The sequence below is a fragment of the Chelonia mydas genome, chromosome 9, assembly GCF_015237465.2.
Source record: "Chelonia mydas isolate rCheMyd1 chromosome 9, rCheMyd1.pri.v2, whole genome shotgun sequence".
In the NCBI taxonomy this organism is placed as follows: domain Eukaryota; kingdom Metazoa; phylum Chordata; order Testudines; family Cheloniidae; genus Chelonia; species Chelonia mydas.
Window position 1 is genome coordinate 47,852,001 of NC_057855.1, and position 16,361 is coordinate 47,868,361.

Here is a 16,361-nt window from a genome sequence, read left to right on the forward strand (position 1 = left end):
AACTACTACTTCTGGCCATTGGGTGGCAAAATCCATGAAAGTCAGTATGTACTGCTTTCCTTTGGTGTCTTTTTTGGGAAAGGAGTCAGAATATCCACAGCTACTTGCTGAAATGGGACCTTAATTATGGGGAGTAGCTGGAGAGGGGCTTTGACCTGGTCTTGGGGTTTTCCCACAATTTGGCACACCTTACAAGACCGGACATAGGTAGAAACATCCTTGCCAATTTCCTCCCAGTGGAACGACTTCCCCAAACAGTCTTTGGTCCTGTTCACCCCAGCATGGCCACTAGGATGATCATGGGCTAAGCTCAAGAGCTTGACCTGGTACTTAGTTGGAACTACCAACTGTCTCTGAGGATGCCAGTTTTCCTGGTGCCCACCAGAAAGAGTTTTCTTGTATAAAAGTCCTCTTTCTACAACAAACCGGGATTGAATAGAAGAGCTGAGAGGTGGTGGGTTGCTCCGTGCCGCCGTCCAAGCATCCTGGAGGCTTTTATTTGCTTCCTGTTTGGCCTGGAACTGTTTCCTTGATGCTGGAGACATCAGTTCCTCACTGGATTGTGGACTTGGGCTTGGTCCCTCTGGAAGCAATGTAGGTGATGGGGCAGTTTCCGTTGAGTGTGAACCGCTCTTCACTGGTGCACTATGTTGTAATTCAGGCTCTGGCTGAGCCTCTTGCATAGGTTAATTTGCTGCTGCCAGTGCAGGCTCAGTGTTACCCTCTGGCCTTGGAGCTGTAGACGGGGTTGCAACCACTGGACTCAGTGCTGGCAATATTCTTGACAGTATTTTTAATACCTTGATGGCTGCCAGTGTGTATATCATGACACATAAATAAAAGCGATTTTACATTTCTCTGGTACAATCCAAAATCATTGATCACTGGGTTTGGCTACCCAGATTGAGTCTCCATCACAGGGTTGTACAATCATTAAGGGACCTCCTTTCTATTCTTTTGAATCTCTGTCTGGGCTCAATTTAGCTTGGTTTTACAATCTGGCCAAATCAATATTCCCCTGTTCAGGTGTAACAGCCCCAATGGGCATCTCAGCCTGTAGCATTTTCCACAGAGAAGCATCCACAGATGTTGTCTTGGCTTCCAACTCAGCCTCTGAGTTCCAGCATGCTCTTGGGGAATTTTTCACCTGTGCCTTTACCTTTACTACAGCCAGCGGGGCAGCCTTAGCTCTTTTAGTTGCCAGATTTTTTTATATGTAATATTTTGTAGTGGGAAAGCATACAGGAGCTTGGCTTGTTTAGCCTAACTAAAAGAAGGTTGAGGGGAGAAATGATTGCTCTCTATAAATATATCAGAGGGATAAATGCCGGAGAGGGAGAGGAATTATTTAAGCTCAGTACCAATGTGGACACAAGAACAAATGGATATAAACTGGCCACCAGGACGTTTAGACTTGAAATTAGACGAAGGTTTCTAACCATCAGAGGAGTGAAGTTTTGGAATAGCCTTCCAAGGGAAGCAGTGGGGGCAAAAGATCTATCTGGCTTTAAGATTAAACTCGATAAGTTTATGATGGGATAACATGATTTTGGTAATTAAATATTCATGGTAAATAGGCCTAATGGCCTAAGATGGGATGTCAGATGGGGTGGGATCTGAGTTACCCAGGAAAGAATTTTCTGTAGTATCTGGCAGGTGAATCTTGTCCATATGCTCAGGGTTTAGCTGATCGCCATATTTGGGGTCGGGAAGGAATTTTCCTCCAGGGCAGATTGGAAGAGGCCCTGGAGGTTTTTTGCCTTCCTCTATAGCATGGGGCATGGGTCACTTGCTGGAGGATTCTCTGCTCCTCGAAGTCTTTAAACCACGATTTGAGGACTTCAATAGCTCAGGCATAGGTGAGAGGTTTTTCGCAGGAGTGGGTGGGTGAAATTCTGTGGCCTGCGTTGTGCAGGAGGTCAGACTAGATGATCATAATGGTCCCTTCTGACCTTAGTATCTCTGAATCTATGAAGGGTTTACCATACCTAGAGTGAAATCCATGGTAAATCCAATATGGCAATCACTTAGTCAATGCTTTGCACATCCGCAGTATTCAAATGAAGCCAAGCAACCACTTTAGACACAAATTTGGGGAATGGTCATAAAGTCACTTTTGTTCTTGGAGATTTGTGAATAAGGAGGTTCTGGCATCAGAGCCTGCAACTCTCAAACTCTCCTTACAGACCACTGAGCTGCAAGCAGAACGAAGCATCTTTGCTGCTACCAAGTGCACTGCCTGGTCATGAGACCACAGTCAGGTTCCAGTAAATTACTGGTACGAGGCAAGCAAAAAATTCAACTTCAGTAAGAGAAGTGACCAGAAATGACCATGCATACCAAGAAATAGCAGACAACCTGGCTGCACTGGGAATTCAACAGCACTGGTCACCAGTCTGGGAGTAGAGTAAGCAGCTCAGGAGAGACTACCAGAAAGCCAGGGGTGAGAACACCTCTGGGAACTCCCTGTCATCTTGTCTCTTTTGAGGACTTTGCCTGGGTGCTGGGAACTGCATCAAGCACTGAGCCCCCAGTGGTTTATGATAGCCTGGTCAGCCAGAGTCGTGACCTTCTGACCTCCAAATCTAGTACCAGACCAGAGAGGAGCCAACAGGTGCCTCATAGATCAAGCTAGCAAAGTGACTCTGGGGTTCCAACCAATCCCCGAGGAAGCTGTGCCACTGGAGCAGATGCAGCATGTCCTGGGCCCATACTCGGAGGAGCTGTTTGATGACCCCCTTGGAAGAACAGCCTGCTGCAAAACCAGCAGCAGAAACAGAAAAGGCAGAAAAAGCCCCGAAGGCTGGTAAGTGTTTGGCTCCTTGTTTATTGTTAATGATAATAGTCAAATGGGAGGGATTTCCAGTTTATGACCCATTGCATTTTTTATTACAGGACATAGGTAGTCATGTGTATCTACTAATGGTGGAATGTACCCCAGCATCTTGGCATCACTTTCCACACCACCACCACATGGCATTCAAAATGGAGACCAAGAAACAAACAACTGTTAAACAAGCATTTAACTTTAAAGTTTTGTTAGATACTCGCAAATGCTTAAAGATGTGCTGGGGTGTTAAAAGAAAGAATACTGCCTTCCCCTTTAGTATGCCATAGCATAACAAGCTACCTGTAAACAGTAAACTGTACATGAAGGTTGGGGAAAATGTAGTGAGTGGGTGAGTAAATCAATGTCTGAAATACCCCAGGGTGTGTGTGTGGGGGGGGGAAATTGTGTGCAGTATACAAATATATTGGGCGAAGGGGGGTGACTGTCCATGTAGTTCTTTGAGAGTCCATATTGTCAGGTGTGTTTGCATGTAGTCCATAGTATATTTAGTCAGAGCAGGCTGCGTTGTAAGCTATAGGGAGATAGTAAACCGTGTGGATGCTAACACAGCATCCTGTTGATTTCCCCTTTAATTTTGACCCAATCCTGGGTGCTGATAGCTGCAAACTTTTCGCAGAGTAGGAATTCCCAATGGGTAGTCTCATTTCAGGAAAGGGTATATTTTCTGGGCTCTCCTAATCAGGACTGTGGTCCACTCCACTCATAGATGTGCTGCTCAGTCACCATAAGCTTGAAACCTCTGTAGCATAGACAGCTGGCTTGCCACCGGTAGCATGGCATAAAATCTCTTTGGCATTCAGGAAACTCCAGGATTGTCATGTCCCCCAGACTGTGGAATGCCTGAAAGGACTGAGAAACTTTAGGTAGTAAACCATGGCATAGCCCCACTGCCCCTGGCAACAACAGTCTGCAATTTTTAAACATATAGCATTTGTAAATGTCATCTTACCATTATGTGTGCACTCTTTTCACTCTGCTTAACTCAATTATGGCCATGGAGCTTCTAGGAACAGAAGTATTCATCTGAGAACATAGTGAAGCTGAGTTTTACGAAGTATCATTTTTTTGGCCTTGAGATTCCACAGGCACTTTTTTCTGAGGATGCACTGAACTTTTTTTTGAAGTACTGAGACAATGTAGGTTTCAGAATAACAGCCGTGTTAGTCTGTATTCGCAAAAAGAAAAGGAGTACTTGTGGCACCGATGAAGTGAGCTGTAGCTCACGAAAGCTCATGCTCAAATAAATTGGTTAGTCTCTAAGGTGCCACAAGTACTCCTTTTCTTTTTGAGACAATGTACTGTTTGATGTCTGCTTTCAGGCACTTCCACCTCTGCCGCCCAGCCACGGTCCAGCAGGAGCCTCGGATTTTGAACGGTCAAGGAATGGTCAAAGAGGAAGCATTTCTGTAATTAACTCATAGTGGACATCCTGAATGGAGTCAACAAGCAGACACAATACTAAAGGGAAAAGGATTCATAGGAGTGGAAAGGCACAGACAGCCTGTAGAGCACACTGATAGACTGTCAGCGCAGCTTCTGGAGCAGGAATGTTGCTTGAGGGAGGAAGATTGAATACAGCAGAAAAGCCTGTTTGAGCAGCTGCTTGTGCTAATGGCTGCAAGAGTGCAAGCTCCTGCTCCACTCACACCATGTCCTGAGACCACTCCACAGTACCATGTCCTACAACCCAGGAACGCACAGGACAATGCCATAGTTGGGTGGCCCATGCAACCGGGACTCAATGCTTGTTGGACAGGGCAAATGTACCCCCAGAAGTCCTCTACGCCTCCGCAACAGCACCCATTGCATGCTACTTGTGCTAGAAAGGAAAAAGAGAACAGGGGGCCAGAGACATGCAAAAATAGGAAACTGGTTTCAGTGTTTTGCACTGTTTCATGTTCGCTATATGCACTTTATTTTATTACTGGTTTTGGTGTTCGTTTATTAGTGGTGTTTCATATTGTTCATAAAGAAAGGCTTTTATTTTACTAAAAAAATTTATTACTCCTGGGGGAATTCTGCACAAAAAAAATTAAAAATTCTGCACACAATATTTTAAAATTCTCCATATTTTATTTGTCAAAATAATACAATATAATCACTCCAGTTTCAATTATTTTGGTAATTTATTTCAAAACACCTGTCAACAATACAAACAGCAAAAAACATTCCCCCAGGAGTAAAGTGTTAAAGAAACCCCTACCACAACCCAGTTCCAGTTGGGGGGTGCTCGAGGAAGCTGTGTGGTGCCCCCAGATCCCAGACACCTGCACTCCCATCCCTCCAGACCCCCTGGCACAGACACCCACACCTCCTCCCCCCCACAGTCCAGCCATGGGGCACCTCCCAGCCCAGACACCAGTATCTCCCCTCCCACCAGAGCCCAGCCATGGGGCAGCCCCCTGACACCAGTCCCCACATCCCACAGAGTCCAGCCACTCACGCCTCCCCCCGCCCAGCTGTGGAGTAGCCCCTGGCCCGGAGCCCAGCCCAGACACCAGCACCCTTTACTTCCCCCAATTTCTTTACTCTCCAGCTAGGGGATGTGGTGTGGCTCTGCCCTTCCTCACCTTTTGCGACAGCTGGCTGGGTCTCCCAGACCCTCCCATCCCTGGGAGAATGAAGATCAAACAGCATGCAGCCTCCAGCCCTGTTATAGTCTTGGCCTTCACAACATCTTCTGGCAAAGATTCCACAGGTTGACTATGCACTGTGTGAAAAAATACTTCCTTTTGTTTGTTTTTAAACCTGCTGCCTATTAATTTCATTTAGTGACCCCTTGTTCATGTGTTTCGAGCAGTAAATAACACTTCCATATTTATTTTCTCCACACCAGTCATGATTTTATAGACCTCTATCATATTCTCCCTTAGTCGTCTCTTTTCCAAGCTGAAAAGTCCCAATATTATTACTCTCTCCTCATATGGAAACTGTTCCATACCCGTAATCACTTTTGTTGCTCTTTTCTTTACCTCTTCCCATTCCAATATATATTTTTTGAGATGGGGTGACCACATCTGAACACAGTATTAAAGATGTGGGCGTATCATGGATTTATATAGAAGCAATATGATATTTAGTCTTATTATTGATCCCTTTTTTTAATGATTCCCAACATTGTTAGCTTTTTTTGACTGCCACTGCACGTTGAGTGGTTGTTTTCAGAGAACTATCCACAATGACTCCATGTTGACTCTTCCCCAGCAAATCATGTTAATCTGTGTCTGACAATTCTGTTCTTTTTTTCAACCAGTTTGCCCACGACTGAAGTTAGGCTTACCAGCCTGTAATTGTCAGTATCACCTTTGGAGCCTTCTTAAAAAATTAGTGTTATATTAGCTATCCTCCAGTCACCTGGTACAGAAGCCGATTTAAATGACAGGTTACATGCAACACTTAGTACTTCTGCAATTTCACATCTGAGTTTCCACCTGGCATTGTCCACTGTCAGAAGACAGGATACTGGGCTAGATGGACCTTTGTTCTGTCCCAGGACGGCAATCCTTAAGTTCTCACTAGCATCTGGTCCTGCTGACTTATTACAAGCTGTCAAGAACACTATCCCCGATAATGTCACGGCTAACCTGGTGGCTGAACTTTGTGACTTTGTCCTTACCCATAACTATTTTACATTTGGGGACAATGTATACCTTCAAATCAGTGGCACTGCTATGGGTACCCGCATGGCCCCACAGTATGCCAACATTTTTATGGCTGACTTAGAACAATACTTCCTCAGCTCTCGTCCCCTAACGCCCCTACTCTACTTGCGCTATATTGATGACATCTCCATCATCTGGACCCATGGAAAAGAAGCTCTTGAGGAATTCCACCACGATTTCAACAATTTCCATCCCACGATCAACCTCAGCCTGGTCCAGTCCACACAAGAGATCCACTTCCTGGACACTACAGTGCTAATAAACGATGGTCACATAAACACCAACCTATACCGGAAACCTACTGACCGCTATTCCTACCTACATGCCTCCAGCTTTCACCCTGACCACACCACATGATCCATTGTCTACAGCCAAGCTCTGCGATACAACCGCATTTGCTCCAACCCCTCGGACAGAGACAAACACCTACAAGATATCTATCAAGCATTCTTACAACTACAATACCCACCTGCGGAAGTGAAGAAACAGATTGATAGAGCCAGAAGAGTTCCCAGAAGTCGCCTACTACAGGACAGGCCCAACAAAGAAAATAACAGAACGCCACTAGCCGTCACCTTCAGCCCCCAACTAAAACCCCTCCAACGCATTATCAAGGATCTACAACCTATCCTGAAGGATGACCCAACACTTTCACAAATCTTGGGAGACAGGCCAGTCCTTGCCTACTGACAGCCCCCCAACCTGAAGCGAATACGCACCAGCAACCACATACCACACAACAGAACCACTAACCCAGGAACCTATCCTTGCAACAAAGCCCGTTGCCAACTGTGGCCACATATCTATTCAGGGGACACCATCACAGGGCCTAATAACATCAGCCACACTATCAGGTGCTCGTTCACCTGCACATCTACCAATGTGATATATGCCATCATGTGCCAGCAATGCCCCTCTGCCATGTACATTGGTCAGACTGGACAGTCTCTACGTAAAAGAATAAATGGACACAAATCAGATGTCAAGAATTATAACATTCAAAAACCAGTCGGAGAACACTTCAATCTCTCTGGTCACGCGATTACAGACATGAAAGTTGCGATATTACAACAGAAAAACTTCAAATCCAGACTCCAGCGAGAGACTGCTGAATTGGAATTCATTTGCAAATTGGATACAATTAACTTAGGTTACCTTGCATAATGACTTAGCCACTCCCAGTCTCTATTCAAGCCTATTTCCCCTTGTTTTCCTAACACCCCCCCCCCCCCCCGATGTTCTTGTTAAACCCTGGATTTGTGCTGGAAATGGCCCACCTTGATTATTATACACATTGTAAGGAGAGTGATCACTTTAGATAAGCTATTACCAACAGGAGAGTGGGTTTGTTTGGGGGGGATTAGGGGGGAGAAAACCTGGATTTGTGCTGAAAATGGCCCACCTTGATTATCATAAAAAGAAAAGGGAGTACTTGTGGCACCTTAGAGACTAGTCTCTAAGGTGCCACAAGTACTCCTTTTCTTTTTGTTTAGTTTATGAATTTGTTCCAAAACCACTTCTGGGACAGTTTAGTTTATCAATTTGTTCCAACGCCTCAATCTGGGACGGTTCCTCAGATTTATCACCTAAAAAGAATGGCTCAGGTTTGGGAATCTCCCTCATATATATCCTAGAAAAGCTCCAGGCCCAGCTTGGTCCTTGCCCCAGCGCATACAGCCTAACAGCCCCAAGAGCCCTGGCCTCCGAAGGCGGCGGCTGTGGAGAAGGGAGTCCCCAGAGCCCTGACTCCAGCTGCGGCGGAGGCCGGTGCTCTGGGGGCTGCCAGGCTCCCCGGGGGGAGGCAGCTGCCTTTGCAACACTGGCAGGTTTCCAGCATAAACTTGCTTGTGTTTTGGCAAGAGTCTTGTGGCCTTTGCAGTAAGTTAGGCGAAGGGCCGGGAGTAGCTGCAAAGCTTCCCTCCCTCACCGAGAGACGCTGGGCCAATAAAAGTTATTCCCTCAGCCGCCTGCTCGCCTGTACATTTGCTCCAACAAATCAGCCTTTCCCCGCCAAACGGAGCGTATCCGACCGGCTCCCTCACCCCTCACGGCAGCGCCAGCGGCCACCGCGCCGAGCGGCTGGGGAACAAACGGCCGCACGTCACAAATCCCCAGCGTCCCGCCCGGCTGAGCGCCGACGGCGGGGCGCTGGCGGGCAGGGGAGTGCGGGGCTGGCCCGGCCAGAGCGGCGCTAGGGAGCCGGGACAGGCCCGCTCTCACTGGCGGGCTCGCCAGGGCTGCAGGCTAGGACTCAGCGTGGCCCACCCCGTCCCTTGTGGAGGCCACGGCCGGGCTGCTGCGGCCTTCCCTGGAGCTGAGCCGGGGGCGGGGCCGCGCGGCCTGTCAGACGCCAGGCCGCCCACAGGCCCCTGCGCACGCGCCGTGCTGCTCTCCCGGCCATGGCCGCGCTACGGCTCCTACGGCGGCTCCTGCCGGTCTCGGGGACGCGGCTGGTCCGGCCCCGCTCGGCCGGTGCCCCCAGCTCCGTGCCCGAGCGCATCGCCGAGAAGCGTCGCGCCGCGCTGCTGGGGGGCGGCCAGGCCCGCATCGATGCGCAGCACAAACGGGTGAGCACTTCGGCCGGCCTGGCCTCCCCCGACACAGGCGTGTCCCCCCCCCGCCACCCCGCGCCTCTCCCTGATCCCCGCCGGTACCCCTGGCCCGGACACCCGCCCCTCCCCCGCGCCAGGCTCCGATCCCGCCCCTCCCCCCGGTGCCTGACCCTGATCCCCGCCGGTACCCCTGGCCCGGACACCCGCCCCTCCCCCGCCCCAGGCTCCGATCCCGCCCCTCCCGCCGGTACCCCTGGCCCGGACACTAGCCCCCGCCGCCAGCATCGCTCCTCCCCACCCCGGTCCTTACCTGATCCCCGATAGGGTGGCCACACAGGAAGTTTATAAATCGGGACAGGTATGGGGGGTAATAGGGGCCTATATAAGACAAAGCCTTGAATATCGTGACTGTCCCTATAAAAATGGGACATTTGGTCACCCTGATCCCTGATGATAACCCCTGGCCCTGACCCCAGCTCCTCTGCCAGCATCGCCTCCACCCATGCCTGACCCCGATCCTGTCCCTCTTCCACGCTCCCTTCCTCCCCCAGCACCTGACCGTGGTCCCTGACAATACCCCCTAGCCCCTGACAGCAGCCTTCTTCTCCAGCCCCTGATTCTGGCCTCCCCTTCCGGACCCTGAGAACAACCCCACTCTTATATCCCCCTATCTTCCCCTGATCCCAACCCTTTCCTCCCCCGATCTGGCCCCTGACACTGGCCCACCCCTGAGACTGCTTCCCCTCCCACCAGCCCCTGACACCACCAACCCCTGAGACTGATTCACCCCCAATTCCTTCCCAGTCTCCTGACCCTACCCCCCATCACCTCTCCCTGACACTGACACCCCCTCCCCCCCGCAGTACAGACACTGACCCCTGCAGCCACCTCCTGATGGCTGTGACCCCTCCCTGCACTGATTCCATCACCCACTAAACCACTAGGCACCCAGCCCTGACCTTTCTGGGACCAGTGACCTGCCCCTGTATAACCTGAACCCTCTATCCTCAGCTTGGCAGTGTCCCCGTGGGGCTGGCACCCCTATCCCTGCCAATGGGGTCTGGGTGATTGTCTCTCTCCTAGCAGGATGGGCTATGGGGGGGTGAGTCTCCACTTGCTCTCAATGGAAGAGGCGCTAGCAGGGGGCTGAGTTATCAATGGACTGCCTGCCATTATGTCCGCAACCCACGTTTTTATTAAAGAATGTAGCAGCACTCTCTCCAAACATAAGACTGCAGAGGTCAATGCATGCATTGTGAAGGACACAAGTAGTCAGATTTGCATTAAGGAGCACATTCCACAGGCAGCCCTGTTCTTAAGCAACCCTAAAGTTACCAGCACAATTTTGTTTGACCTTAACAGATTGTTTCTATTAGGAACATTATTTTTGTTGGTACGATCAATAGTTGTTCATAACAGGTTTCACTGTACATATTCTGCTGCTGGAGGTGTTCGATGAGTTACCCTGCTGGACCTGTGTTTCTGGGTACCAGCCACTATGACATACCAGACTAATGAGTAGCTGTTTCACCCCTGGACTGTAACCTGGAGTGCCCTTTACAATGTGTTGCTGCTTGTAGCCTTCAACCTGGACTGCCAACAAACAGCCTCCAGCATGGAAATCACTCTCAGCTATGTCTATGTATGTGTGCTGCAGCCAGCCAGCCGACTAGCCACACTCTGGCTCTTACCAGCCTTGATTATGTTGCAGGGTGACCCCAATACATCACCAGTCCCAGATCTTCCCACAGAAATGTTTGTCCTGTACTGCCCAGTCCTCTCCTGAAATCTGTTATTCATTGAAGGGAACACAGAACCTAAGTTGAGACTTCACAGTTGATGAGTCTTCTCAGACATGGTTCCCTTTCTCCAGGAATGTCTCAGGCCCCATGAGCAGCATGCTGAAAACCACTTTCTTGGATGTACTCGTGCCCAAGTATACTTAACACTGGGTTGCCTCATGGGAGCATCTGATCTGATCTGATCCATGGATACTGGGAGCCACAGACTTGGATGGCTGAATTTTTTAGTTTTAGCCACATCACTGAAGAGAGGCCAAACCTTGTTCATGAGGCAGGCCATCAGAATGGTCATAAATGTCTTGAAGTGCACACACCTTTTCTTGTACAGATTATACTATATGTTCCTCTCTGCTCCGAGAAATCGGAGATCTGATCTCATTAAACTCTGTGCAATCTTTAGTGCTATTTTTCACCCATATAACCTAATCTGCCTTTCCAGTGTAATTATAGCCAGGAATGATGGAATCCCATTGATTATTTTGTTTCTCATTCTGCCATATTTCAATATTGTTCATTGTGTCTCAGTCGTCTTCTACTGTCAAGCATTCCATTTTACCTGTGTTTGATTTTAAGTTGTGTAGACATTTATTGTTTTATTTTTGACCATGTACTTATTTTACCAAACTCATTAGCTTGGCACCGTTTTCAGAATTTACCCATTCCTGCTTCAGTTCAGCTGTAATTTCTGGTCAGTCCTTTACTGGGTGCAGAGCTACGTTTGTATTACCGACGACCCTAACCAGATCCCCTTGTCTATCTTGTGTCCTCATCGGCTATCTCTCAATACAAGGATGATATCTGCCAGGGTGGAAAGTCATTGATGAGACTTAAGATGGCTGAGGAGTCCAATTCATGCTTTATAGGTATTTCCACATATGTGACAAGTGATTGCTTTGAAAGAGCACAACTGCTGGCTAGGATGCTATAGCTTTTCCTTCCTCCTCTGCTGTTTCTCAGCCTCTTGAGCAAGGCGATTGTCTTCAAAACCGGATGAGGGTTGATGTGTGATGCAGTACCACTGCAGTCTGTTGCCAGTCAATTCTTCCCAATTCATGATCACTGCCTCCTTTCTCCAGATATACTTTCAGGGTGTTCTTGCAGCATTTCCTCTGTCCCCACCATGGGTTCTCTTATCATGGCTAAGTTGAGAAAAGAGGTTGTGCTTCAGAAGACAAGTGTCAGCCATCTGCACACAATGACCAGCCCAGTGAAGTTGATGTTTCATACTCTTCGCCTCAACACTGGTGATTTTAGCTGCAGAGAGAACACTGGCATTGGTGCGATGGTCTTCCCATCTGATACTGAGAAGCCTCCTAAGGTAGCAGTGTTGGTACCACTCCAGATGCTTAAGATGGCTTCGGTATGTCACCCATGTCTTGCACCCATAAAGAAGAGTGGGGATGACTACTGCATTGTAGACCAGGATCTTAGTTTCCATCCGCAGATCTCTGTCAATAAAGACATAACGGAGCAACGTTCCAAAGATATGCTGGCACAACAGATCCTATGTTCAATCTCCACATCAAGATTGGCTATCTGGGCTCAACGTTTTCCAGGGGTTCACCACTAATGACAGTTTGTGGGAGAACGGGGGCAACTTGTGCTGGGGCAGGCTGGTGGAGCACCTTAGTCTTCCGAGTATTGAGGGAAAGTCCCAGGCTATGATAGGTGCCTGAGAAGAGATCTAGGTGGGTTGCAAGTCAGCCTTAGTGTGTGCGAGGATAGCACAGTCATCCCCATACTGAAGGACAGTAATAATAGTCCTGGTGACTTTAGTTTGAGAATGAAGACATCGCAAATTGAAAAGCAGGCCATCCATGCAATACTCATCCCATCATAGAGTAGCCTGAGAACATGAATGAACTTCAATGAACTACTGAACCTAGTCAGCACCTTTGATAATGCTTCACGATTGATTGAATCAAAGGCCTTAGATCAATAAATGCCATAAAGAATGGCTGGTGTCATTCTCTACACTTCTCTTGGATCTGTTGTGCAAAAAAACCATGTTGGTGGTGCCCCATGACAGTCTGAAACCACATTGGGATTCCTGAAGGACGTCTTCGGCAAGAAGGAGGAGACAGTTCAAAAGGATGCGAGCAAGGATCTTCCCGGCAGTGGAGAAGAGGGCAATACCTTGGTAATTCCCGTACATTGGCTTGTCCCCTCTATCTTGTGTACTGTTGATGTGGTTGGGGGGGGAGGGGCTTCATGCCCAACAAGGGATAAAATATTAATAATAGGCACCCACTGTGGAACTGGAAGCATGTCAGGGAATGCTACCCGTAGAAGCCCTATGCCTACTCCTTTTTGTTCACAGACAGTTGCTGCTTGATTTCAGAGATGGATTCTTGCATGCTAAGTCTGTATTTTTATCTAATCAGAACAAATCACAAGGATTGTCCTCCCCTCATCCAGTTAGTCAGCTGGACTTGCTCGCAGACCTGAGAAAAACCTACATTCTTGGAACTAGTCTATTTAACTTTCCAGGAGGCTAATTCAGGTCACACTGAACACCCGTTGTTTCATGTTCTCTGTGCATATAAATCTCCACGCTGTATTTTCCACTGTATGCATCCGATGAAGTGAGCTGTAGCTCACAAAAGCTTATGCTCAAATAAATTTGTTAGTCTCTAAGGTGCCACAAGTCCTCCTTTTCTTTTTTACTTGGACAATACTGATTGGTACAGATCTTGTCCCAAACTTTGCTTTGGTAAATCCTCTGATTTTCCTCCTCAGAGGATCTAGCTCAGGGGTCTCAAAGTCCCAGTCCACAGGCCATCTGCAGCCTGAGAACCTCCCCACTGCAGCCTGCAGAGGAGAGACGCACGCAGCCACACTGCTGGCAATGTCTGCTGCAGGCGTCTCCCCCCACAGCTCCCATTGGCTGCGAGAGAGGGACAGAGATACCATCACTAGTCGCCGGGCAGAGTCAGCCATGGAGTCAGTATCATAAGTTGCTGGGCAGCGTCAGCCATGGAGGCAACGTCACTTTTTTCCACAATGAATATAAACAAGTCAAAATACCGAACACAACTATCTGATGCACACCTTGCTGCAATCCTGAAGGTTTCAACTGCTCAGTCACTGAGGCCAAACATCAACAAACAAACTGACAGAACTGAAGTGTTGCCAGGTGTCTGGCAAGCACTAAAAACTCTCTGGCAGACAAAGAATTGTATAACGTTGTATGACAGCTTTATTATCTCTAAGAAATTTGAAATAAAAAATACAATATAAACAAGAGGAGGGGGTCTCCACCCACAAGAGAAAGTCTATTTAAGCCCGTGGGAGACCCCATTTTGTCTTCAGCTGGCTAAGGAGATAGCCTCTCCACCCCACAAGGATACCTGAAAGAAACTGGAACAAAGGACTGTAACTAAAGGGGGTGTGAGTGATTGCTGGACCCAGATTAGAAGGAGATTCATCTGTAAAAGGAAACTTACTGGAACTGACAGGTTTCAGAGTAGCAGCCGTGTTAGTCTGTATCCGCAAAAAGAAAAGGAGGACTTATGGCACCTTAGAGACGAACAAATTTATTTGAGCATAAGCTTTTGTGAGCTACAGCTCACTTCATCGGATGCATGGTTTTGTCTGCATTCAGTTTTATTAGACATAGACTTATGGGTTTTATTTTATTTTGCTTGATAATTTACTTTGTTCTGTCTGTTACTACTTGGATCCTTGGATCTGTTTGTTACACTTAAATCCTACCTTCTGTAATTAATAAAATCACTTTTTACTTATTAATTAACACAGACTTGGTGTGGCAAACAGCTGTGCATATCTCTCTATCAGTGTTATAGAGGGTGAACAATTTATACAGGTTAAAACGGATTTATTTAGGGTTTGGACCCCATTGGGAGTTGGGCATCTGAGTGTCAAGGACAGGAACACTTCTGTAAGCTGCTTTCAGTTAAGCCTACAGCTGTTAGGGGACAGGGTTCAGACCTGGGTCTGGGGTTGCAGCAGGCTAGTGGGTCTGGCTCAAACCAGGCAGGGCACTGAAGTCCTACGCTGACAGGGCAGGAAAGCAGGAGCAGAAGTAGTCTTGGCACATCAGGTGGCAGCTCCCAAGGGGTTTCTGTGATCCAACCCCTCACACCTCCATGTTATCCCTTTACCCTGATACCAAAACTGAGAAACCCACTTGCTTTGCTTATCTCTGGGAAAGAACACTCTAGACCAGTAGATTAAAGAGTCAACAACATGAAATACTATTTTGAATGTTCACATGATTTTTCTTTTTTCATGTATCAATTTAAGAAATCAAAGGTGATAGCCCTGGTCTACACTCAGGGCTGTCCCTAGGGGGATCCGGAGCCTGGGGCGGAAGTGATGGATTCATCTCTTCCAGGGCCTACTGCACCGGCCAACTGCACCAGCCCATAGGGCCCAGAGCAGTCGCCCCGATTCACCCTACCCAAGGGACGGCTCTGTCTACACTACAAACTTATCTCAGTAGAACTGCGTGACTCTGGGGTGTGGAAAATCCACATCCCTGAGCGACGCAGTTATGCTTACCTAACTCCCAGGTAGACAAACAATTGGCAGGCTTCTCCCATCGACATAGCTACCGCCTCTTGGGGAGGTGGTGTACCTACACAAATGGGAGAAGCTCTCCTGTTATAGGTAGCATCTTTCCTTATTTTAAATATTGTGGGGAAGGGGTCAAGCACCTGCTTAGTGAAACAAATATGGGGATGCTTCTGGACTCTTTGATAAATATTAATCCCCACGTGTTTTCTTTTAATTGTATTAAGTTGTGCCTTTCCAGGATGTTTAACCAAATGATGGTCCTGTTAAATGTCGTTTGCTGCATTTCAGGGAAAGCTGACAGCAAGGGAGCGAATTCTTCTGTTGCTGGACCCTGGCAGTTTTGTTGAGTATGACATGTTCGTGGAACACAGATGTGCAGACTTTGGGATGGAGTCTGATCAGAATAAGGTATTTCTGTTCAGTCTCTCTCTTGACCTTTTAATCCTTAGGTGATAAATTGTTCTCCTTATCTAGTGAGGACAGGACAAGAATTAAAGGGCTTCAATTGCAGCAAGGGAGATTTAGGTTAGACATTAGGAAAACTTCCTAAATGTAAAGGTAGATAAGCACTGGAACAAATTACCTAGGGAGATTGTGGAATCTCTGTCATTGGAGGTTTTAAGAACAGGTCAGACAAACACCTCTCAGGGGTGTTCTAGATAATACATAGTCCTCCTCAGTGTACGGGACTGGAGTAGATGACCTATCAAGTTCCCTTTCAGTCCTACAGTTCTGTGGTTCTTAGGATTCTGTGCTGTAGCCCAGTGGCTCTCAATCTTTCCAGTCTACTGTACTCCTTTCAGGAGCCTGATTTGTCTTGCATACCCCAAGTTTCACCTCATTTAAAAACTTACAAAATCAGACATAAAAATACAAAAGTGTCACAGCACACTCTTACTGAAAAATGGCTTACTTTCTCATTTTTACCATATAATTATAAAATAAATTGATTGGA

General features: G+C 47.7%; 1 protein-coding gene and 1 long non-coding RNA gene across 5 annotated transcripts in view; one reads left to right on the forward strand and one right to left on the reverse strand.

The window, feature by feature from the left end:
• Positions 1-1,868: 1,868 nt before the first annotated feature.
• LOC119567140 lies at positions 1,869-8,688 on the reverse strand. Its single transcript, XR_005226928.2, has 3 exons — positions 8,556-8,688; positions 5,422-5,561; positions 1,869-4,670 (listed from the first exon to the last, which is right to left on the reverse strand). It is a non-coding gene; the product is annotated as an uncharacterized LOC119567140 (long non-coding RNA).
• PCCB (propionyl-CoA carboxylase subunit beta) overlaps positions 8,571-16,361 on the forward strand; it is a 49,673-nt gene continuing 41,882 nt past the window's right edge. The window contains exons 1-2 of one of the 4 annotated variants that reach the window (XM_037909731.2): positions 8,571-9,080; positions 15,695-15,814. In XM_037909731.2, the coding sequence (XP_037765659.1) occupies positions 8,913-9,080; positions 15,695-15,814 (288 nt within the window). In that variant the 5' untranslated portion in view covers positions 8,571-8,912. Of the gene's footprint in view, positions 9,081-12,450; positions 13,008-15,694; positions 15,815-16,361 lie in introns of those variants that run through there. The other 3 variants (XR_006283604.1, XM_043521995.1, XM_043521996.1) reach the window with 3 other exon arrangements.